General features: G+C 43.9%; 1 protein-coding gene across 1 annotated transcript in view; it reads right to left on the reverse strand.

Annotated features, from left to right (window-relative positions):
- Positions 1-24,180, reverse strand: part of galnt14 (UDP-N-acetyl-alpha-D-galactosamine:polypeptide N-acetylgalactosaminyltransferase 14 (GalNAc-T14)) — a 110,511-nt gene that overhangs the window by 54,135 nt on the left and 32,196 nt on the right. Inside the window, exon 3 of the mRNA XM_021612019.3 lies at positions 7,178-7,276. Within this exon, the coding sequence (XP_021467694.3) occupies positions 7,178-7,276 (99 nt within the window). The remainder of the gene's footprint in view (positions 1-7,177; positions 7,277-24,180) is intronic.

Raw genomic sequence — 24,180 nt, forward strand, 5'->3', positions numbered from 1 at the left:
TTTAATTTCTTTCATCACATTCCCAGACTTCCACAAGCTTCCCACAATAAGTTGGGTGAATTTTGGCCCATTCCTCCTGACAGAGCTGGTGTAACTAAGTCAGGTTTGTAGGCCTCCTTGCTCGCACACGATTTTTCAGTTCTGCCCACATATTTTCTATAGGATTGAGGTCAGGGCTTTGTGATGGCCACTCCAATACCTTGACTTTGTTGTCCTTAAGGCATTTTGCCACAACTTTGGAAGTTTGCTTGGGGTCATTGTCCATTTGGAAGACCAAGCTTTAACTTCCTGACTGGTGTCTTGAGATGTTGCTTCAATATATCCACATAATTTTCCTGCCTCATGATGCCATCTATTTTGTGAAGTGCACCAGTCCCTCCTGCAGCAAAGCACCCCCACAACATGATGCTGCCACCCCCGTTCTTCACGGTTGGGATGGTGTTCTTCGGTTTGCAAGCCTCACCCTTTTCCCTACAAACATAACGATGGTCATTATGGCCAAACAGTTCTATTTTTGTTTCATCAGACCAGAGGACATTTCTCCAAAAAGTACGATCTTTCTCCGCATGTGCAGTTGCAAACCGTAGTCTGGCTTTTTTATGGCAGTTTTGAAACAGTGGCTTCTTCCTTGCTGAGCGGCCTTTCAGGTTATGTCGATATAGGACTCATTTTACTGTGGATATAGATACTTTTGTATCTATTTCCTCCAGAATCTTCACGAGGTCCTTTACTGTTGTTCTGGGATTGATTTGCACTTCTCGCACCAAAGTATGTTCATCTCTAGGAGACAGAACGCGTCTCCTTCCTGAGCGGTAGGACGGCTGCGTGGTCCCATGGTGTTTATACTTGTGTACTATTGTTTGTACAGATGAACGTGGTACCTTCAGGCGTTTGGAAATTGCTGCCAAGGATGAACCAGACTTTTGGAGGTATACATTATTTTCTGAGGTCTTGACTGATTTATTTTTATTTTCCCAAGATGTCAAGCAAAGAGGCACTGAGTTTGAAGGTAGGCCTTGGAATACATCCACAGGTACACCTCCAATTGATTCATATTATGTAAATTAGCCTATCAGAAGCTTCTAAAGCCATGACATAATTTTCTGGAATTTTCCAAGCTGTTTAAAGGCACAGTCAACTTAGTGCATGTTAACTTCTGACCCACTGGAATTGTGATACAGTGAATTATAAGTGAAATAATCTGTCAAAAACTATAGTTTGTTAACAAGAAATTTGTGGAGTGGTTGAAAAACTAGTTTTAATGACTCCGACCTCAGTGTATGTAAACTTTCGACTTCAACTGTCCCTGGCCACTATGAGCGTAAGCGTTCTCCTGTTTGCTTATGGCGGTATACAGCTCATAGAGTGCGGTCTCAGTGCCAGCATCGGTCTGTGGTGGTATGTTGACAGCTTCAAAAAAGATGAAAAGTCTCTCGGTGGATAGTGTGGTCTACAGTTTATCATGAATTACACTACCTCAGGTGAGCTAAACCTCGAGTTCCATAGATATCGTGCACCCGCTGTTGTTTACAAATATACATAGGCCGCCGCCCCATGTCTTACCAGAGGCTGCTGTTCTATCCTGCCGATAGAGTGTATAACCCCCCAGCTGTATGTAATTAATGTCGACGTTCAGACACGACTCTGTGAAGCATAAGATATTACAGTTTTTAATGTCCCATTGGTTGGATATACTTGCTTTCATTTCGTCCCATTTATTTTTCAGCGATTGAACATTGGCTAACAGTACGGATGGCAAAGACAGATTAGCCACTAGTCGCCTGATCCTCTCAAGACACCCCGATCTCCCTCCACAAAATCTCAGTTTCTTTCTCCTGTGAAAGACGGGGACGAGGGCCTGTTCGGGGGTTTGGAGTAGATCCTTCCCGTCAGACTCATTAAATAAAAATTATTCGTCCAATATGAGGTGAGTAATCGCTGTTCTGATGTTCAGAAGCTCTTTTCGGTCATAAGAGACGGCAGCAGCAACATTATGTACAAAATAAGTTACAAACAATTCGGGAAAAACAGACAAAATCGTCCGGTTGGTTAAAAGCCAATAAAACATCAGCCATCCTCTCCAGCACCATCATTACATTGGGCATTAACTATGACACACTGACAGTCACAAAAACATCAAACACACTGAGAAAACAAAGTGTGTCCTTGAAAGTTAGTTTGTGAATATACTGTACTTGAATACTGTATAAAATATATTATTGATTGTCGTATAACCTCAAAATTAAATATTGACAGACATATTTCTAAACCATTTTTTTTAAACAGCCCAAAATGGACAAATATTGGGCAATTAACAATTTCCAATAGCATACAAATGAGATGAATTGGTATCAATCCAAAACAAGGTTGTGTAATCGTTCCTGTCAGAACTAAGGGTACACAAATGATGTAGAATTACTACCCACAATCAAAAGGCCTGAGTTAGTAGAGCAGTGGAAATGTGTTTAATGTACATTGCGCTCTTAGAATGTCATTATATTGATTCCTGCGGTGTTTATGGGGCGGCTCTGCACTTTGAGCACAGCGACTTTGAAGCCCACACTCACCACCCAAACACAGGAGAGAAGCCCTTTGACTGCCTAATGCATTTCTGTTTCTCCTGATGCATTCCAAAATGCTTTTCATTTGGGGGGAAAAACGATGAGTAGGAGGAATACATTACGACCAAACACAGCATCAATGAAATCCATTGTGGCACATGCAGGAACAGGTGAGATTTGAAAAATAGCCTAATCTACACCATTTTCTCATTTATGTCATTTGTTTAGTACTGATTGTCATGAGTTTGTATTGCGGACGCAAGCCATTTACACAAGTTATGATGACCTACTTCTGCTCTTGTACTGTTTGGAACTCAGAGTGCCCCGCTCTCCAAACATGACTAGAATATAGCATCCCAGTGCAATATGTGTCCAGTGACTGTTTCCCCTGTAGTTTTCTCTACCTCCTGGGGCTATGAAAACACAGACAGATCTGTCCTTCCTACTACTCTTTCATATTGTTCCCCTCATTTCTTCTCCTCTACTTTCCCCTCTCCTCCTCTGTATTCATTCCCTCTACTTCTCCTCCCCTAACCTACCCTCTTCTCACATCCATATTATCCTCCCCTTCCCCTTTCCTCATCTCTCCTCTTCATCTCCTCTCCTGAACTATCGCTCCCAGCTCTGTCTGGAAGAGCAAGCTCCCAGCCTATTCCCCCTCCACCTCAGAGGGTTCTGAGGGCTGGATTGTGGTAATAGCCTCTGTCAGCACTAACACAAATCAAAGAGAGAGGCCCACGGCCTGCTTTTTAAACCCGCTCTGTATCAATGTTTGGTTCTGGCACAAACTGAGGTAAGAGAGAAGGGGGGGGGGGGGGGGGGGGATAGGCTAACAGACAGACAGGCTGAGGAGCCCTTGGTGGGCTATGCGTCAGGGGGTATAACTGGGTCTAACCAGCCCATGAACCCCAGCCAGCCTCAGTTTACAGGAAGGTGCCAGAACACACAGACAACCTTATTAATGTACAGAAACCTCAGAAGATTAGTGTTGTTGTTGTTTTTCCTATTATCTACATCACTGGTGGCGACGGCATGTGGCAGAGGGCTGAGTGAGGCTGAGGCTGTGTAATTACAGACAGGCAGGCCACCATGATGACACAAACATGCTGGCAGCCATGAAACACTGTGCTAATTAAACCCCACCCTGACGTCCCTGAGGGCCACGGGGAGGGTGTTGGTACTGTACCCCCTCAGGATGTCTTTAACAGCGTGATATGTGACTCTGAGTGCTACAGTACACTACCCTGGACAAAGATGTTCTGTAATGAGGAAGGCACACTTGTAGAGAGAGAGAGACGGTGTGTTCTGTAGATTAATTCATTATCAGGAAAGCAAACTTCCATTGGTGTTCTTCCATTGCTATTGTAAGGGACGGAGCCTGGAGCTAGAGACCATTATTTCCTGAGCCTGCAGAGTGGCTATAGGCACAATTACAAACTTTTTTTGCAGGAGAAATGAGTAATTGTGAAAAAGTTGCAAACAGACAAGTCGGCCAAAAAACCAAAGGGACGGGCAGGCTGAAACCTACTGGGAGGGATTGTCTTTTAATTTGTTGAAACTGCAGCGCTTTGAAAAAGGTTTGGGGCGGACACATAAACAGGACAGTTTTTTCCCCGGTGGAGTGGTGGTCAGGACTCAGGAGTCTTCTCTGTGTGATCATTAAGAGACAGCCCGGGTCTCTGCTGACTACTCAGCTGTAATGAGCTGAACCGGCTCCAGGAGACATTGGCAGGAGAGGGGAGGCCTGCATTGTGCTAAGGCAAGCTGCCGAGGCAAGCTGCTGACACCCAGGGACAGGTGGGGTGGCGGTGAGGCAGCTATGGGAAAGGTCAAGGGTCAGGCTGGGAAGACAATAGAGGGGTTTGGCACTTGGGTATCAGGATTAAATGGAGAGTCCTTATGAGTCAGGCACAGGTCTGAGAGCAAACGGACAGTGACCTAGTCCAGGGTCAGTAACAGGCAGTGGTTACGCGTCATTCAGGGAAGGTAGGGCAGAGCTTTTTTTTGTGTGCCTGTTTTGTATGTTATTTTTGTGGCCTTTGTACCATTGTTGCCTTTGTACCAGATACAGTCTCTTACGACGTTTGTTTGATCTCCCTTGGAAATTGGTAATTGAGACCGAATTTGGTCCCTTTAAGCTCCATTCCCCTGCTTTTGATCAGCTCCTTTTGTTGGTAGTGTTCAAATTTTGCGATGATCGGTAGGGGACCCTTGGTTTTGTCGCTCCGAACTCCAAGTGTGTACTCGGTGGAAAGCTACTTTGTTCACAGTCTCTATAGAAAGTTTCAAGGCGGATTGCATGAATTCTGTGATCGCGCCCTCTGGATTATTGGATGCGTCCTCAGGAATCCCAGAAAAAATATGATTTTCACACATGCTACGACTTTGTATGTCTAGTAGCGACTCCTTCATCACCCTGTTTTCCCTGAGTAGACAATACATGTGGATTTTTTACCTTGGCTGTGAGTGCCTTGTTTTCTCCTTGGAGTGTGAGAATTTCACTCTGGCTGAACTCCAAACTCCCCCTCAGCCCTGCTACCTTCTCACACAACTATTCCAGTGTTGCATGGATTCCAGCCAGAACACTAGCCTCTACTTCAACGGTAAGTAAATCATCCATGTCTGTAGATTAATCTGCCAAGCCGCACTGTTTCTTGACACACTGCTCGCTTAACCCGGAAGCCAGCCGCACCAATGTGTCGGAGGAAACACCGTCAAGCTGTTGACCGAAGTCATTCCTGAATATAACAACTCATCCAACTCGGAATCCAAAAGTCGGGAACTTGGGCCCCTTTCTAGAGCCCACAAGAAGGACGGCCGTGCCACCTTCCTATTCAAGTGAGTACAGCACAACAAGGTGAGTCCAAAAATATATTGTATGCTCCTGCATAAATTATGTAATATGCCAGTGTCACGTCTACTCCCCCTCTCTGGCACTCGACGTCACCGGTCTACTAACCACCGGTCCTGGCAACCCATCATTACGTACACCTGCGCCCCATCATAAGGCACACCTGGACTCCATCACTACCCTGATTACTCCCCCTTTATCTAGCATCACTCTTCAGGCAGTATTGGTTATGTTTCACTGTCAGACATGTCTCTTGTTTTGTATTGTTCATTATTAGTAAACTCACTAACTGCACCTGCTTTCTGACTCCCTGCGTTGATGTAACAGCCAGGGAGATCTTTAAAAAAAAAAAATTATAAGGAAAGTCAATGAAAAACAAATTCTTATTTACAATGACGGCCTACCCCATCCAAACCTGGACGACGCTGGACCAATTGTGCACCGCCCTATGGGACTCCCAATCACAGCCAGATGTGGTACAGCCTGGATTCAAACCAGGGACTATAGTGATGCCTCTTGCACTGAGATGCAGTGCCTTAGACCGCTGCACCACTCGGGAGCCAAGTATACTGTAGCCAAGAATGTAATACTAAGCGTATCTTGTGTAGTAAGTTGTTAGTAGCCCATGTGCCTCACCCTAATAATTTGGTCCCTTTTCTCCTCATAACTTAGCCTACTGTTCTGACTTGGTGGTGCACATGTTTTAAAGAAATTCAATCATAGAATATTGTAAGAGCTTTCATTGTCTGCATATAAACCCCCTTTATTTATCCTACGGTTCTGACTTGGAGTACAGGAAGAATACTGTAAGAACGGCTCATGTTCTGAATTCTGTCGCTGTACATTTCAAAAGTGCTGAACAAATTTTTATATTGACTACGTCCGTCCTAGCTCGCTCATTAATGTCTTAATCGAAATTATGGATTGCCTCTGTTGGAGTCTAGCTTGATATACTTACCATACTAGAAGTAAATTATTACATGTATGAGGAATGTATATGGTGGGGTTAATGGAGGGTGGATAAGAACGAGGGGTTTGGAAAGTTACTGAGTGAGGGAAAAGGCAATCACTTGGTTGTTGTCATTGATAAGGGTTGCTGTGGATTAGTGAGGAATGTGGGCTGAGTTCAGGTCAGGTTAGATGAAGGCAGAAGGAAGAGTTTTATTACACACATCACTTAACTTTCTGCCTAGCAACAAATATGCAGTGCTTAGATGTGCAAGGAGGAGACTCCGCCTAAAGGAGGGTATAAATGCTTGTGCTGGTGGAAACAAGTCTGTCTTTTTCAGCTGTTTGGCCCAGTGGGTGAATAAACTTGGTTTGAGCTTCACTAGTCGTCCCTGAATTTTACTCTGTCAGAACACCTCTTATCCGGTCGTCGTTCCCTTATGCCATAGTTGGTACATCTCAATTGTCAGTAGAAACCATGTTTGTTTAAGCAAGTCAGCCATCTCAGCTCTGTTTAAAAAAATAGTAAATGAGGCTGAATGAACTGTTTTGCTGCCAGGCAAGGCTCCACGGATGTCCAGGTGTAGCAGTGGTAAGGATTCACTCCATGGTGCCTGAAAAGAAAGCTCTGCTGTTGGGACAGCTTTATGTAGGCCCTAACAGTTTGTGGGCATCATTTGTCATCGTTATAGTGCAATGAATGTATTGTTTAGTGTTGTGTCGTGGCTTTCTTGGCATTCATCACAGTTTTTTGTTTGTCCCACCAAGATTTACATGCTAGAATTGCCACTGGTAACAGGGCAGAGGGATCTCTTACCTCCTGATGGTCCGTAGCAGAGTGGAGCGGGCCTCGTTGTGGAAAGTGATGACGATGGAGGTGGAGGGCAGATCTGGGTTATAATGCAATGTGGTGCATCTGATGGAGAGAGACACAAAACAATTCAGGAGACATCAGCCAGCAGGTCAACTCAGAACTACTCAAAACAGTTCATGTTGGCTTCAAAGCCAAAGTTGTGCAGCTATTGACTTTGTCTTTCTTTTTGACGGCTTCACAGACTGTAAAACCAAGTGTCTCTTCTCCATCTTATCAGTCTCTGGTTGATATTCCAAAGTCAAAGACGAATAACAAAGCCAAGGACAGATAGGCAGATTGTCCTGTATCTCCTGTAAACCGTTCAAAACCGCTTCATAATTAAGAGAACAGTGTTGCTAAGGGTAACTAGACAAAAGCTTGCTGTTGTGGGAGGAAGGACAGTACTACGAATATGTGATGAGAATGATAATGACAGCCATGCCAGGACAGAAACTTGAGGAGGTGCAGTTCTATAAATGATAGATGAGCAGAAGATGTCATTATTAAAACAGCATCCAACACCACAGCTACCTCTGACCAGACAAGGTGTGGGAGTAGCTCACACTGAGGTGGATGGCTGGTCATGTCTGGTGTAGTAGAAAATGTCTCAGAGGACACACACACACACACACACACACACACATACACACGGCTGAAGAGAGGGTAAGTGTGTGTGTGTGTGTGTTTACGTGGAGACAGAAGATGCTAATCCATCTGTGGCCAATGTGGAGAACATCAACACTTCTGTTCAAATGACACCAACAACCAACACAGTAAACATTCTCTCGCTCTCTTGCTCACTCTCTCTCTCTCTCTCTCTCTCTCTCTCTCTCTGTCTTTAGCTCAAGGTGATTTGTTCAGTATTTCCAGCGGAGTGATAAGATAACAAGTCTGGCTTGTGCTGAAAGACAGGCGATGGGGACGATGATAAAGTTACCATTGTTTTCTGCTGTCGTCAACACTACTGTTTTTGAGTCATTAAGCCATGAGTTTGATGTGCTTTCTCCTCAGCAGTCTGCTCTGTGTGTGCTGAGATGCACAGAGAAACATCAAGGGAGCTGTGTGCCAGACAGATAAGCACAGGAAAGAACAGCAAACAAACACAAACTGTAATTTCATATTTATTTTCAACTTGGCTTAAATCAAATTAGCCATTGTGTTCAACAACTTTCCTGTTGCTTTAATAAAAAGTGCTTTAATAAAAAATTGAGTGCCCAATGACAAACACTGGATGTTTTTTCTCATCCTTTCAGAGCCTGGCAAGCAGATATTTTCTGTAGATATTTTCTTTCTTTCTGGGGTGGCAGGTAGCCTAGAGGTTAGAGTGTTGGGCCAGTAACCAAGAGGTTGCAAAATCAAATCCCTGAGCTGACAAGGTAAAAATCTGTTGTTCTGCCCCCGAACAAGGCAGTTAACCAACTGTTCTCAGGCTGTCATTGTAAGTAAGAAGATGTTCTTATATGACTTGTCTAGTTAAATGTAAAAAATAAAGTTTCAAATCCTGGGTGGATGAAGAGAGACGTTGTCCAGATTAGCATGCATATGGTGCTGGAATCAATTAATATTTTATCACTGCTGTTTGGGAGACCACTTGACCAGTCTGTGTGTATACAGCCTCTATTATTGAAGCCTTCTAAAAGTTTCATATGAGGCTGAGAGAAGCAGGAGTGTGGTGGGGTGGTCAGGCTGACACATGGACACCTGATGCCCATTGACCCCTGTCTGTATTTATGTCTGCGCCTTAAGGTCCTTCTGTACCTGTTCCCCTATCCCCCCTCCAGTGTTATTCTGAGGGTGGTACCGACTTGGCGCAGCCGACTGCAACACCTGTCACCACATTTGCTTCGGGCAGAAAAACACTGATCGGTTGAGATGTACCTCGCAGATACTGTCAAGTCTGTGCTGTTCCTCTGGCACAGGGAGGCAGCGAGTGATTCTCAATAAGCTTTTCCCAGCCAGCCGAGCATGATTCATCCCCAATGCTGCCGCTCCTCTCCTATCTCTAGCTAAAGCCTACATCTATTCAAAGCTTTCTGCTTTCTTAACTCGTTTCAAGAGAGCGTTATCTCAGGAGGCATATTCAGCAGTGCAGAGCCACAACAACAGTTTACCTCAGACACACACCTCTCAACACTGGGCCTTGAGAATCTCTTAAAATCTCTGGTCTCCTCTAGTTCACTTATATGGAGCACAATGGATGTTCATATCACTTTGTGGGAAGCCTCCAGTAAACTAAACACTAGATACAGTCATGATGTAGGAAATGGCAATGTACAACAGAATCGCATTTAGTTCTGGCATATTAATAGACAGAGAGAGAGAGATGTCGTCATGACCCTAACATCAAGCCATTTGCAATTTGCCTGCGCCTAACAACAACAGTAAGTAACAAGTAGCGCAGGTACCCACATTAGAGAAGCTGTTGTTTAGATGTTGGCCGGGCAGGTGGGCGGGCAGGGAGCAGGGTGTGGTCAAAGAACATCCATCTCCTCTAACAGAGAATGCCTAAGTATCAGAATCTGCAGTCTCTACAACAGACAGCTGGCAGGCACTGGACACACACACATATAAACGCCTCTAACCTCAAAGGTCAGCCTCAGGTTCGGTTGTTCCGTTCCATCTCCTGTAATATAGACAAGACTCTTTAGAGGGACTATCTGGGTGAGAATATTGGGCGTAGTGAGGCAGCCTGGGTCAAAAAGCAACACTAGCCACAGAGGAGAAGAGGAGGAGACAGTGGGGGCTGTAGCAGAGCTCTCTGTGTGTGGATCCCTTCAAAGGAGAAGAGAGAGACAATCCTTGAGTGTGGATTAGTAACTGAAGGACAGAGGGACCCTGTAAGTAGTGAATAATCGATTATTGTACTGGTTGTGTGTTTCTTGTAGTGTTGAACGATTAACTGAAATGCTGGTTATTTTTGTTTTTTTTGACCAATGGGTAAATTATTTAAACATTATTGAAAAAATGTCTGTGAGCTTAATGCACACATTACGCAGTTTCTCTAGCAATAAATCAGATCAGGCCCGAACTGTGCGATGTAGTAGGGAGTTATAGTTTCCAACAGGCCAATATTCTACATAGTTTCGCGAGGAAAACATGGTAATTAATTACAATGACCAGTGGCGACCCGTCATTTAGGGCAGGTGGGGCAGAGCCTGTCACTCATGGGGACACTACGTCACCTCCAAGTCTAAGGGTAGACCTCGAGAATTCAAGCCCCTTGGGTGCTGCCATATACTGTAGTTACATTAGAAGTGCCCATCCAAGAAGGCTCAAGGTCATTGGACAGATAAGAATGACGTCAAATCACGTTATATCTACAGTAGCTTTGATTGGACTGATCATGTCAACATCATACTTTCAAAATCTTAGCTAGTAGTCATCATCATCAATCAAGTCGACAATCCACTGGCAAATCAATCCTTCTCAAATGAAGATAAATAATGGAGAGAAATGATATATAAAACGCATCAGTGCTCATCGGCCATTGGACATAAATATTACAAAACAAGTTGGAAATTGCAAATTCAACAATGAGTGGTTTGGAAGGAATCAATGGCTAACTGCAAGCATTGCAAAGCAATCATTAGCCTGCTATTCAGTGGAGTGGCTGTGTGGTCCCAAGTCTAAGATTAATGGTATCTTTTCCTAGTTTAAAATTACAAACATTCAACATTGGCCATGCTGTCAATGAAGCATGACTTGTGCCGCACTCAAAACAACTATAAACTCGGAACTGCAAAATCTGACAAGATAAATGGGAACTCGGGAAAAATGAGTTCCGACTGGGAAAATGCGTTTTTAACTTTCATCCAACTCGGCATTGGAAATCGGGAACTCGGGTCTCTTTCTAGAGCTACGACCTGAAAATCACTGACGTCATCATGATTCAACCTTTTTTCACCCCATGTTCCCAGTTGTCTTGAAAGCACCATAAATACAGAGATTGCCAGGCTTTGATGACAAAGTTTGAATTTGCCCATGAAGGACCACCACACCACCTTCCTGTTCAAGTGAGTACAGCACAACAAGGTCAGTCACAAAAATGTCTTGTATGCTGCTACATAAATTATGTAATATGCCAGGGAGATATGTATACTGTATCTAAAAAAATAATACTAAGTGTTTGTTGTGTAGTAAGCTGTTAGTAGCCCATGTGCCTCAGCCTTATAATTTGGTCTATTTACCCCTCTTGTTTTCACCTACTGTTCTGACTTGGTGGTGCACATGTAGCCTATAACATGTTTTAGAGAAATGTAATCATCACATTTTTTAAGAGCTTTCATTGTCTGCTTATATGCCCTTTATTTATCCTACGGTTCTGACTTGGTATACAGGGAGAACACTGTAAGAACGGCCCATGTTCTGAATTCTGTCGCAGTACATTTCAAAAGTGCTAAACAAATAGTTATATTGACTATGTACGTCCTAGCTCGCTCATTAATGTCTTAATCGAAATTACGTATTGCCTCTTATCCGCTTGTTGTCCCCTTATGCCATAGTTTGTACATCTCAATTGTCATTAGAAACCACATTTGTTTAAGCAAGTGAGTCATATCAGCTGTGTTTTTTTAAAGGCAGTAAATGAGGCTGAATGAACTGTTTTGCTGCCAGACAAGGCTCCACTGATAGCCAGGTGTAGCAGTGGTAAGATGTTGGAACAGCTTTACGTAGGCCCTAACAGTTTTTGCCCCACCAAGATTGACATTCTAAACTCACCACTGACATTGACCATAATCCATTGTGTTTCTACTTACCCAGTCTGTGTGTTTCTTTTATGCCTGCTACCTTACATTAGTGCGGGCCAGACACAGAGAGGGAGAGAAGAGAGAAGAATGCGTGATTTAGAGAGAGAGAGAGCAGTTGCTTCATGAGGTATCTCTACCTGAAAATAAAGGATCTAACTGGTTGATAGTTGCTATTCAGCAGTTGTAAAAGGATGCCTTATTTACTTTGAAGCACTACTAATATAGGGATTCTATCAGACAGCATAGGCAGCAGCTCTATAGAGATGAGATGAAGACTTGGAAAGAAATTATAAAGTTATCAAATAGAAGAAAAAAAACTGAATATTTTATTAAAGTAATGTGAAGAAATGATGGTAATAATGGGCAGTCACTACCATCATGGGTACTTTTATTCATTGTTTTATTCTGTGTTACAGCATCCAACCCACATAATGCATAGTGCATTTAAGGTTCAGAAAAATAATTGAAAACGAAATCGAAAACCGTGATTCTTTTTTTATAATCAAACCGAAACCGAACCGATGTCAGAAAGCACTAATCGCTCAGCACTAGTTTCTTGTTCAATGTTAATACAGCAGGCACATTTAAACTGTCATTATGTACTGTAAGACTGTATTTTCTGGTTACTTAGAGTTGCTGATCCAGAGAAATTCATCTTCAAATGACATTCAAAAATCATCTTTCACAAAATCTACGATGCATTACACCACCTGCCCCAAGACTCTCAAAGTTCCATCGAAGATCCATAGAATTGTCTTTCTCATCATCATCATCACAAATGTACAGTATACCTGAATACCATTGTTTATGGGACTTTTCCTAAAAGATGTATGAATTAGTTGAAAAGATCCAGGGAAGCTAGGGTTAATCAAGGATATTAAAAGCCTTCAGTCATGAATCCAGGCCAGGTCTGAGAGTACCAGGCAGCTCAACCCACTGCTCTCCCTTCCTGACATCAAAGCCGCTCATCAGGATTTATTTTTGTTCAGGCGCATATGTGCGACATCCTCTCTCTGATGAGATTTGAGGATATGAGAGCTCTCCTCTCCTAATCATCTCCTCTCCCTATCATCTCCTCTCGTCTCCCCATCATCTCATCTCCTCTCCCCATCATCCCATCTCATCTCTCTCCATCATCTCCTATGTGCGACATCCTCTCTCTGATGAGATTTGAGGATAGGAGATAGAGCTCTCCTCTCCTAATCATCTCCTCTCCCCATCATCCCATCTCATCTCTCTCCATCATCTCATCTCTCCCCATCATCTCATCTCCTCTTCTCATCATCTCATCTCCTCTTCCCATCATCTCCTCTCCTCTCCTCTCCCCATCATCTCCTCTCCCCATCATCTCCCCATCATCTCATCTTCTCTCCTCTCCCCATCATCTAATCTCCTCTCCCCATCCTCTCCCCATCCTCTCCTCTCCTCTCCTCTCCTCTCCTCTCCTCTCCTCTCCCCATCATCTCCTCTCCTCTCCTCTCCTCTCCCCATCATCTCCTCTCCTCTCCTCTCCCCATCATCTCATCTCCTCTCCTCTCCCCATCATCTCATCTCCTCTCCTCTCCCCATCATCTCATCTCCTCTCCCCATCATCTCCTCTCCTCTCCCCATCATCTCCTCTCCTCTCCCCATAATCTCCTCTCCTCTCCCCATCAACTAATCTCCTCTCACCATCATCTCATCTCCTCTCCCCATCATCTCCTCTCCTCTCCCTATCATCTCATTTCCTCATCATCTCCTCTCCCTATCATCTCATCTCCTCTCCCTATCATCTCATCTCCTCTCCCCAACATCTCATCTCATCTCATCTCTCCCCATCATCTCCTCATCATCTCATCTCCTCTCCTCTCCCCATCATCTCCTCTCCTTTCCTCAGCAGCATTCATTCTCAGGAAATGCTGAATGTTTTGGGACGGGATCTTTTATCCACCGTGTCTGGTCTGCACATCTATCACATACAACACAGTCCTGGTACACAGAGGCAGCCCAATAATAAGTATTCTCATCTCCCTTTCTACTTGAATGGGATTTTAAACATTCATTCAAATTCACAGCTGCTCTGTGGAGACTGGATATAGTGATTTATTAACGGAGACAAGTACCGAGGAATGCCTGTCTTGAGGGCGGATAGGACCTAGGCCATGGTCTCTTTTGAAAAAAGCGCTCCCCTGAGTAGTGTTATCATATTCATCTGTTAACTTCTTGGTGACAGGGGGGCAGTATTGAGTAGCTTGGATGAATAAAGTGCCCAGAGTTAACTGCCTGCTACTCTGTCCCAGATGCTAATATATTTATAGTATTAGTAGTATTGGATAGAAAACACTCTGAAGTTTCTAAAATTGTTTGAATGTCTGTGAGTATAACATAACTCATATGGCAGCCGAAAACCTGAGAAAAATCCAACCAGGAAGTGGGAAATCTGAGGTTTGTATTTTTTCAACTCTTTGCCATTCCAATATACAGTGTAAATCGGGTCATATTGCACTTCCTATGGCTTCCACTAAGATGTGGAAGCCTTGTGGAAATCTTTAGAACTTTGTTTGAGGCTTCTACTGTGAAGTGGGGGCGAATGAGAGGGGATTGAGCCAGGTGTCTGGCAGAGTACCGTTCCATTGCTTTTCTACAGACATAGGAATTCTCCAGTTGGAACATAATTGAAGAGTTATGATAAAAACATCCTAAAGATTGATTCTATACTTAGTTTGACAAGTTTCTACAGGCTGTAATGGAACTTTTTGAACTTTTCGTCCGACGTTCGGCTGGACCTGCATGCGCGTTTGGATTTGTTTACCAAACGCCCTAACAAAAGAAGCTGTTTGGACATAAATGATAAACTTTATCAAACAAATCAAACATTTATTGTGGAACTGGGTTTCCTGTGAGTGCATTCTGCTGAAGATCATCAAAGGTAAGTGAATATTTATAATGCTATTTCTGACTAATGTTGAGTACACAATATGGCGGATATCTTTTTGGCTGCTTTGTTGTCTGAACGCTGTACTCAGATTATTGCATGGTTTGCTTTTTCCGTAAAGTTTCTTTGAAATCTGACACAGCGGTTGCATTAACCTCTCTGGGATATGTGGGACGGTAGCGCCAAATTCAATACAACAAAAATCTCATAATTAAAATTCCTCAAGCATACAAGTATTTTACACCATTTTAAAATTCTCGTTAATCCAGCCACAGTGTCTGATTTCAAAAAGGCTTTAGATCGAAAGTACCATAAATTATTATGTTAGGTCACCACCAACTCACAGAAAAACACAGCCATTTTTCCAGCCAAAGAGAGGAGTCACAAAAAGCACAAATAGAGATAAAATTAATCACTAACCTTTGATGATCTTCATCAGATGACACTCATAGGACTTCATGTTACACAATACATGTATGTTTTGTTCGATAAAGTGCATATTTATATCAAAAAATCTAATTTTACATTGGCACGTTACGTTCAGTAGTTATAAAACATGCAGTGATTTTGCAGAGAGCCACATCAATTTACAGAAATACTCATCATAAATGTTGATGAAAATACAAGTGTTATACATGAATTTAGAGATATACTTCTCCTTAAGTCACAGTTCGTTAAATGACCAGCAAGAGTTCTTCCTCGGTTTGAAAAACACGAGCCAGGGATATTATCAATACAACACTAATACTATATTTACAAATATTTATAATAGGAGAGTTTAAAACTATGCTTTCAGTGACACAGCAAAATGGAGTCTGTAGCATGGTATTTTTCCTTTCATTATTGTCCCAACTAAACTACCATATATGTCAATTATATTCCAACAGAGAATTATGAATTCAAAATCTACTGTAGCAAAGCCTGATTCGTTCTGCAAACACTGATCTTCATTCTGCTCTTTGAGTCTGACTATAGCAATAGAGTGATTGACAGGTTTTCACAGGTCTCTGCAGTGCTTTGTGTATGAGGTCCCCCAGTCAGTGCACCACTTGAAAGCCAGATTGAAATGAATATTACCATGCATTTCCCCAGCCTTGGAGTATGACTCTCTCTGTAACTCCTACCTACCTGCCATGCAAAGAAGTGATTAAAATCTGCCAAATCAAAGAAGCTTTGAACAATAGCAGCCCTGGTGCGCTTCCTGGCTGTGAGGCCCACGTTAAATCTCTCCTCTGTGAGAGAGGAGAGAAGAACCAGCTTATGAAAATGCAGGCCTACCCCCGGAACAACACTACCTCAGTAAACCCGCGCCAACAGGACTCCAACAGTCTGCTGCTGCGGTATAGTAAGCTCAGTGAAGAGGACTGCATCTAATTATCATGAGGAGAGAGACCATCCTGTTGAAGTGATGGCACACTGGTACAGGGCAGCAGAGAATATACTATGAGACCCATAGTTTCAGGCACAAGTATTAGTCCAGTTTCATTGCTGGTGTGAGCAACATTAGATGAGATGTACAGATCATGGTAGAAGAACCCGTCAGTGACGTTGAAAAACGAGGGCGTAGGCAATGTCCAATAGGCAATATTTCTATATACTGTATAACAGCAACGTGAGAATAATCTGATACGGCTTGTGGAGGAGGAGGAGGAGGAGGAGGAGGAGTATATAAACTAGTGTAGCTGCTGTGTATGCCTCTGGCTTTCTGGGATAGCAGCCGCATCTTGGTGCGCTGCACAGAAACCATCAGTCACTTCAGCCATAGCCCGGAGTGTACTTTACATACAAGGCTTTCTTAAATAGCATGCACACAGCATATTACTAGGCACTCTGTCAGACACAACAGCTGTGAGGGGACTGGGAAGGGAAGCAGCGTATTGCTGCTGGTGGACTTGGTGAATTTTCTGTAGGGAAGATAAATGTGTCCTTGCGAAGCGGAGAGAGAGTTTTTCTGGTTGGGGGGTTCCATAAAATGAATCTCTGGTCCCTCCTGCGTTCTTACTTAAAACGGTTTCTGCTGAGGTGATGATTTAAGCAATATGTAGGTATGATATGTTGGGCTACAGTACATTCAGCCCATATGTTGTTGAGGAGCGGAGGGAACCCATATGTTGTTGAGGAGCAGAGGGAACCCATATGTATTTGAGGAGAGGATGGAACCCATATGTTGTTGAGGAGAGGAGGGAACCCATATGTTGTTGAGGCGAGGAGGGAACCCATATGTTGTTGAGGAGAGGAGGGAACCCATATGTTGTTGAGGAGTGGAGGGAACTCATATGTTGTTGAGGAGCGGAGGGAACCCATATGTTGTTGAGGAGCAGAGGGAACCCATATGTGAGATTATTATTACTGAACCAGATGGCCAAACAGAGAGAGAAGACAACAAGTTGTGGACTCAGGGCAAATATCAATATACATATGAGGATGGCAATGAACAGCAAAATCTCACATTCCAGATTACACACATATACTGTGTCTGAGCTTCTGAAAAATAAAATCTAATGCAAAAAGGCAGGGAATGAATATAAGCTATTACACATTTATATTACTGTCATTAATTAATGTAATTAATATGCAATTAATAAATGGGTCATTCTGTGTGGCCCAGTGTGCAGTAGTAAATATGTACCTGTCTGGCAGTGTCTCTTGGTGGATCAGTGAATGAGTGTATAGAATCCCATGCGTGTATAGAATCCCGAAAGTTCCAGCTAGGGGAGAGGAGCTGTGATGCACTATGGGGTTGAACAGAGGAACTCACATTCTGTTTGGATTACCACTGACTGTTGGAGGGGTCTGTCTTCAGCCCTGCTGCTGCCATGGATAGACTCATCCTCTCTCTGTGGACCCACACAGCAAACATGAAACATAATCCAATGAGAAAGGCTAGTACACCGAGACAAAGCACAGGAATAATGGGGAAAGAGACTTTGCTTCCTGAAAGCTGCCATAGCTTTCCAATGTGATTGCAATGAATCTCCTCCTCACACCAGTTTGCTGTTTACAGGCTCCAGGTTGTGTGTGGTTAGGCTACAGCCAGCTTGTTGTTTACAGGCTCCAGGTTGTGTGTGGTTAGGCTACAGCCAGCTTGTTGTTTACAGGCTCCAGGTTGTGAGTGGTTAGGCTACAGCCAGCTTGTTGTTTACAGGCTCCAGGTTGTGAGTGGTTAGGCTACAGCCAGCTTGTTGTTTACAGGCTCCAGGTTGTGAGTGGTTAGGCTACAGCCAGCTTGTTGTTTACAGGCTCCAGGTTGTGAGTGGTTAGGCTACAGCCAGCTTGTTGTTTACAGGCTCCAGGTTGTGAGTGGTTAGGCTACAGCCAGCTTGTTGTTTACAGGCTCCAGGTTGTGTGTGGTTAGGCTACAGCCAGCTTGTTGTTTACAGGCTCCAGGTTGTGAGTGGTTAGGCTACAGCCAGCTTGTTGTTTACAGGCTCCAGGTTGTGTGTGGTTAGGCTACAGCCAGCTTGTTGTTTACAGGCTCCAGGTTGTGAGTGGTTAGGCTACAGCCAGCTTGTTGTTTACAGGCTCCAGGTTGTGTGTGGGTAGGCTACAGCCAGCTTGTTGTTTACAGGCTCCAGGTTGTAAGTGGGTAGGCTACAGCCAGCTTGTTGTTTACAGGCTCCAGGTTGTGAGTGGTTAGGCTACAGCCAGCTTATTGTTTACAGGCTCCAGGTTGTGAGTGGTTAGGCTACAGCCAGCTTGTTGTTTACAGGCTCCAGGTTGTGAGTGGTTAGGCTACAGCCAGCTTGTTGTTTACAGGCTCCAGGTTGTGAGTGGTTAGGCTACAGCCAGCTTGTTGTTTACAGGCTCCAGGTTGTGAGTGGGTAGGCTACAGCCAGCTGGATGTTTACAGGCTCCAGGTTGTGTGTGGTTAGGCTACAGCCAGCTTGTTGTTTACAGGCTCCAGGTTGTGAGTGGTTAGGCTACAGCCAGCTTGTTGTTTACAGGCTCCAGGTTGTGAGTGGGTAGGCTACAGCCAGCTGGATGTTTACAGGCTCCAGGTTGTGTGTGGTTAGGCTACAGCCAGCTTGTTGTTTACAGGCTCCAGGTTGTGAGTGGTTAGGCTACAGCCAGCTTGTTGTTTACAGGCTCCAGGTTGTGAGTGGGTAGGCTACAGCCAGCTGGATGTTTACAGGCTCCAGGTTGTGTGTGGTTAGGCTACAGCCAGCTTGTTGTTTACAGGCTCCAGGTTGTGAGTGGTTAGGCTACAGCCAGCTTGTTGTTTACAGGCTCCAGGTTGTGTGTGGGTAGACTACAGCCAGCTTGTTGTTTACAGGCTCCAGGTTGTGTGTGGTTAGGCTACAGCCAGCTTGATGTTTACAGGCTCCAGGTTGTGAGTGGGTAGGCTACAGCCAGCTTGTTGTTTACAGGCTCCAGGTTGTGAGTGGGTAGGCTACAGCCAGCTTATTGTTTACAGGCTCCAGGTTGTGAGTGGTTAGGCTACAGCCAGCTTGTTGTTTACAGGCTCCAGGTTGTGTGTGGTTAGGCTACAGCCAGCTTGTTGTTTACAGGCTCCAGGTTGTGTGTGGTTAGGCTACAGCCAGCTTGATGTTTACAGGCTCCAGGTTGTGAGTGGGTAGGCTACAGCCAGCTTGGGACAACGGCTACCTACAGTACCAACCTCCACTCACCATCCCCCCCTTCATTCACCCTCCCTCACCCTCTCACCTCACAAACAACCCCATCTGAGTGTGTTAGCTAGGCCATAGCCCCCGGGTCAGATAAAGTGTGCCAGTCTACCATCCTAACGTTACTGTACCACACTGTCATATTAACCTAAAAATAGGCCCTGGCATGTGATGCCAACCTGGGATAAGGCACCGTTTTTTTTTATAGCTGGCCCACAGGTATTGTGACACAGTTTACTTGTCCTATTTGCTAAATTCATTTTGGATGCTTTGATTTCTCAGTCCAGAAATAGGTCCTAAATGTAGAATATACAGTTCTATAAACGACTTTGCCATAAAGGGAAATATCGTTCAGAGAGGAGGAACATGTTGGGCTGGGTTGAGACAGGCTAAGGATTCAATGGCACACCATTGGCGATGAAACATGCCTGTATAGTACATTTTAAGGAAGTAATAATTAAATGATCATGTATCATTTGAACTGATACACACGTCTCTGATGCTGGTTTGTCCAGTCTTGTCTTTAAACATTAGTTATCTCATCTTATCCCTCAGGAAGAGATGGTGTGGAGAGCTGTGTTCAGCCTGCAGGTTACTTCCCTAGTTTGTTTCCCACATGAGAATCAGCTGCAGGGAACACTGAGGCATTATGGGTACTTCCACTGACATGACTGAAGGTCAATTGGGAAGTGTGTACTCGCCTCTAGCCACGGATCTAAAGTCAGTTTTGCCCTTCTACTCCGTAACGGTTTTGGTTAGGGTTTGGGAGGGTTTGCTGATCCTAAATCTGTGTTTAAGGGCAACTGCTACTTCGTTAACTGTCAGGAGCTGCCCTCCAACTAAAAAAGTAATCCTCTAATACAGCATGCAAAACCATACCAGAGACCAGGTGGTTATGCTTTCTCATTAAAAATATAAAGAGGACTCTCAAACGTGCTCTGCTTGTGTCACAATGTGCTTGTTTCGAATCCTTTGAACTTAAAATCTGTCTCTTGGGTGCATATTTTAACATCAAATATCTAACATTAAACATTTAATGCATTGTCAAGGTTCTGGCACATCTTCGCGTGGCAAGCAACCACTTCACAATAATACTCATGACTATTCACTCTCGGTGGTTGTTTGTTGAAGAATTTCCCCAGGTGTTTTTCAACCTTAGGTATTTTACAGTGGCTTGAGTGTGTGTGTGTGTGTGTGTGTGTGTGAGTGAGAGAGAGCCATCACACTGAGGTTTCTCTGAGAGTTGCTTCTTAGTTTGGGGTGTCTCATTGCCTGTGCTGATTTAGTGGGCAGCCAGTCGTAGCGCTCTCTGCCTGTTCCTTAATTGGATCCTGTCACCAATCTCAGGCCTCTCTCCTCCAGCCTCCACCCACCCTCCACAGATCCCTCCACATTGGCAATCGTTATTGATAACCAAATGTGATGCCTGTAATATCCGGTAAGAGGGATGGAAATGGCGGCTAGATGAGTAGGCGAAGGACAGCAGTGATTGGAGATAATTGCCCTGTTGAAAAACGGGTCCTGACAGCTATGTGCTATCTGAGTTAAACATCTGGCTGAATCAATGCTTTGATTCGTATTGGAGGAGTTCCCAGTTGGAGACAGATGCCTGTGGGCCGCAGTTAGAGAGGCACGGTGGGACTGAGCCTGAGGACCACCCCTCCTACTCTCCTGGGTCTGATATTACACTCACACACACACACACACACACACACACACACCAGCTGTGGAGCCTGCCGCACCTATCCAAGGTCTGGGAGAGAAGTGCAAACACTACCCGTGTGCTCAGTAAACCTGCCCCCATCTCTTTTACACATTAGAGGTGAAGTCAAAGCGAGCCCAGGGCATGATATGTGGCAGGCTTATTAAGAACAGTTCAACCATCTCTCTATGGACCCATTAGCACCTCTCCCAGCCATTGATCCACACATCATTCTCATCATGACAGCCCACTGCTGTCACATGATACCCATAGGAACAACAGGAACATTTATGAGCCGGAGTAAGGCAAGCACAATACTCCAGTTCAAGCATGATCTGAGCTTAATGTGCAATGTAAACTGTGACCGAACATATCTCAGTGGTTTCATGAAGGGTAATGGGAGGTGCACATGCTAGTAGTGATGTATGACAGCTGATGCATGGGAAGAAGATTAGCCAGATGGTATTTGAAGTAGCTCTTGTCCCTATGGAGCAGCTGTCCAATGCAGAACACCCCAGAAAAGACAGCCTCTTCACCAGGACTGCTCGACGTTGGTTACTAAGAGGGGAGGGGTTATATTACTGTTCTGACACACTCAAGGTTTCAGGTGAGCTAAGTTCATCTTTATTCTATGAGCAACAGCTGTTTCATTGTCAAATGAGGTTCTCTTAACTTAGTGTGTCAACGTGGGTTTGCTTTCTGACACAGGTGTCAAACTCATTCCACGGAGGGCAGAGTGGCTGTGGGTTCTCTCCTCCCTTGTACTTGATTGATGAATTAAGGTCACTAATTAGTAAGGAACACCTCACACTTGGTTTTCTGGGGTTTAATTGAAAGGAAAAAACAAAAACCTGCAGACACTAGGCCCTCCATGGAATGAGCTTGACACCCCTGCTTTGACTTCATTTATCTATGTCCTTGACAGACAGAAAGGGGAATGAAGCAATAATATCTCCTGAGATGAATCTAGCAGTTGATGAATGATAATCTAAAAGTATGGCCTCCTCTTGGATTACTGCCTCATCAACATTGAAACATTGAACAGGCTGTTCCAAACACCAGAGACCGACTGACTTCTCTTTGCCCGTAACTGTGACCCCAGTGCTAATGCTATTGGTGAGTCTGTGTCTGTTATATAGTTAATTTCTCCCCCTCAGTGAGCTCTGATTGCACTAATTGCTCAGCTAAGAGGCACCAGAGGTTGAAGTGATAAACACAGAGACAGGAGCCATCCTTCCTGATGTAACCCGCTCTGACCGCTCAGTGTCCAGCTCAAAATAATAGATCTCAAAGCGCTGGCAGAAGTGATGGGCATGGCAGGTTCAGGTAACTAAAGTAGAAGACATCTGCATGGAAATCTGCCATCTCCTGAACTACTTTCTGCTATGTGTAGCATAAGAAACACAAGCTGTGATGTAGTGGTGGAATGGCCAGTGACTGTTTATAATTGGTTTTGTATGAAACAGTAACTTCTGTCCTACATTGATCTGTCCTACATTGATCTGTCCTACATTGATCTATCCTACATTGATCTGTCCTACATTGATCTGTCCTACATTGATCTGTCCTACATTGATCTATCCTACATTGATGTATTTCATCAGTATTGAACAAGAAAATCCTGTAATAGAAATAAAAATAGAGAAGCCTCAAAACGTACTTCTCCCGTTTCCAGTAACAGAATATATATATTTTTTTTATGGTGCTCTTAGGAATATGTGCTAACCATGTCTAGAGTTATAAATATTAAGAAAAGTATATTACACTAGTAAATCTGTGATTGCTCCTCTGTGAGGCAATGCCCTAGGACTGTCACGCCCTGACCTTAGTTCCTTTTTTATGTCTCTATTTTGGTTTGGTCGGGCGTGAGTTGGGGTGGGCATTCTATGTTGGTTTTCTATGTGTTTGGCCTGGTATGGTTCCCAATCAGAGGCAGCTGTCTATCGTTGTCTCTGATTGAGAACCATACTTAAGTAGCCTTTTCCCACCTGGTGTTTGTGGGTAGTTGTTTCCTGTTTTGACCGTTCAGGACTGTTGCGATTTTTCATTTCTTACATTCATGTTATTTTGTGTGTTCGGTGTTAATAAATTATCATGGACACTTACCATGCTGCGTTTTGGTTCAATCCTTCCTACTCTTCATCCGATGAAGACGAAGATTGTTACAAGGACTGCCCGTGTGGCCCTGCATTTAACCACATATTGGGAAATGTCACGACCTGTAATTGATATGTACGCTTCAATAAATTACATCAATTTGGTTTTTCATTGCGGCCGTCCTCACAACGTTAAAAATGGCCCCAGAGCTCAGCGTAATGGTTTCCTATCATTAACGACATCTATTGGTTGTAGGCGCCCCGGGTTTCTGTATTGATTTACAAATGTAGAGTTTCACTACAGCTGTGTAGGCCATTTGGATGTCATTAAGTCGACCAGTCATAACTTACAACATAATTGGTTCAAGGTACAATTTCACTCACAAATAGCCTTCCAGGAGCTTCAATCAGTGAAAGAGAGAGAAATCTTTCCGTGCTGACACTAAAGATTTAGAGCAAGACAAAACTGCAATTATCTGAGTAGCTAAAACGCTGAATGATGGCTCTCTCCAATCCAACGAACTTTGGAAATCAGGGTTCAGGGTGAGATCCGTCTTTATGCAATATTTACTTCCTTAATGATTCAGTAACTGAGATCCATACATTGTTAATTTTCTAAGAGCTATTTCAATGAGGTGTACAGTAGAGTCAGTGTAATCACTACAGGGCCTGTGGCTGTTGGGAGAAAATCTGAACTACAGTAGAATGGGGAGGGAGTTTTGGTCTAATGGTGTAGAGCAGAGATTCAAACCTGTGGTCTGTGGACCAATGGGGGTCCTCTGGGTACAGTAGCTACTGCCATGTGTTTGTCCTGTGGGCCATGGGAGAAAATGTTTGAGAAGCACTGGTGTAGAGAAACCGTCTTTTTATTAAGTTGTACTG

Source organism: Oncorhynchus mykiss, chromosome 8 (assembly GCF_057628025.1).
Source record: "Oncorhynchus mykiss isolate SJ-2025 chromosome 8, ASM5762802v1, whole genome shotgun sequence".
In the NCBI taxonomy this organism is placed as follows: Eukaryota; Metazoa; Chordata; class Actinopteri; order Salmoniformes; family Salmonidae; genus Oncorhynchus; species Oncorhynchus mykiss.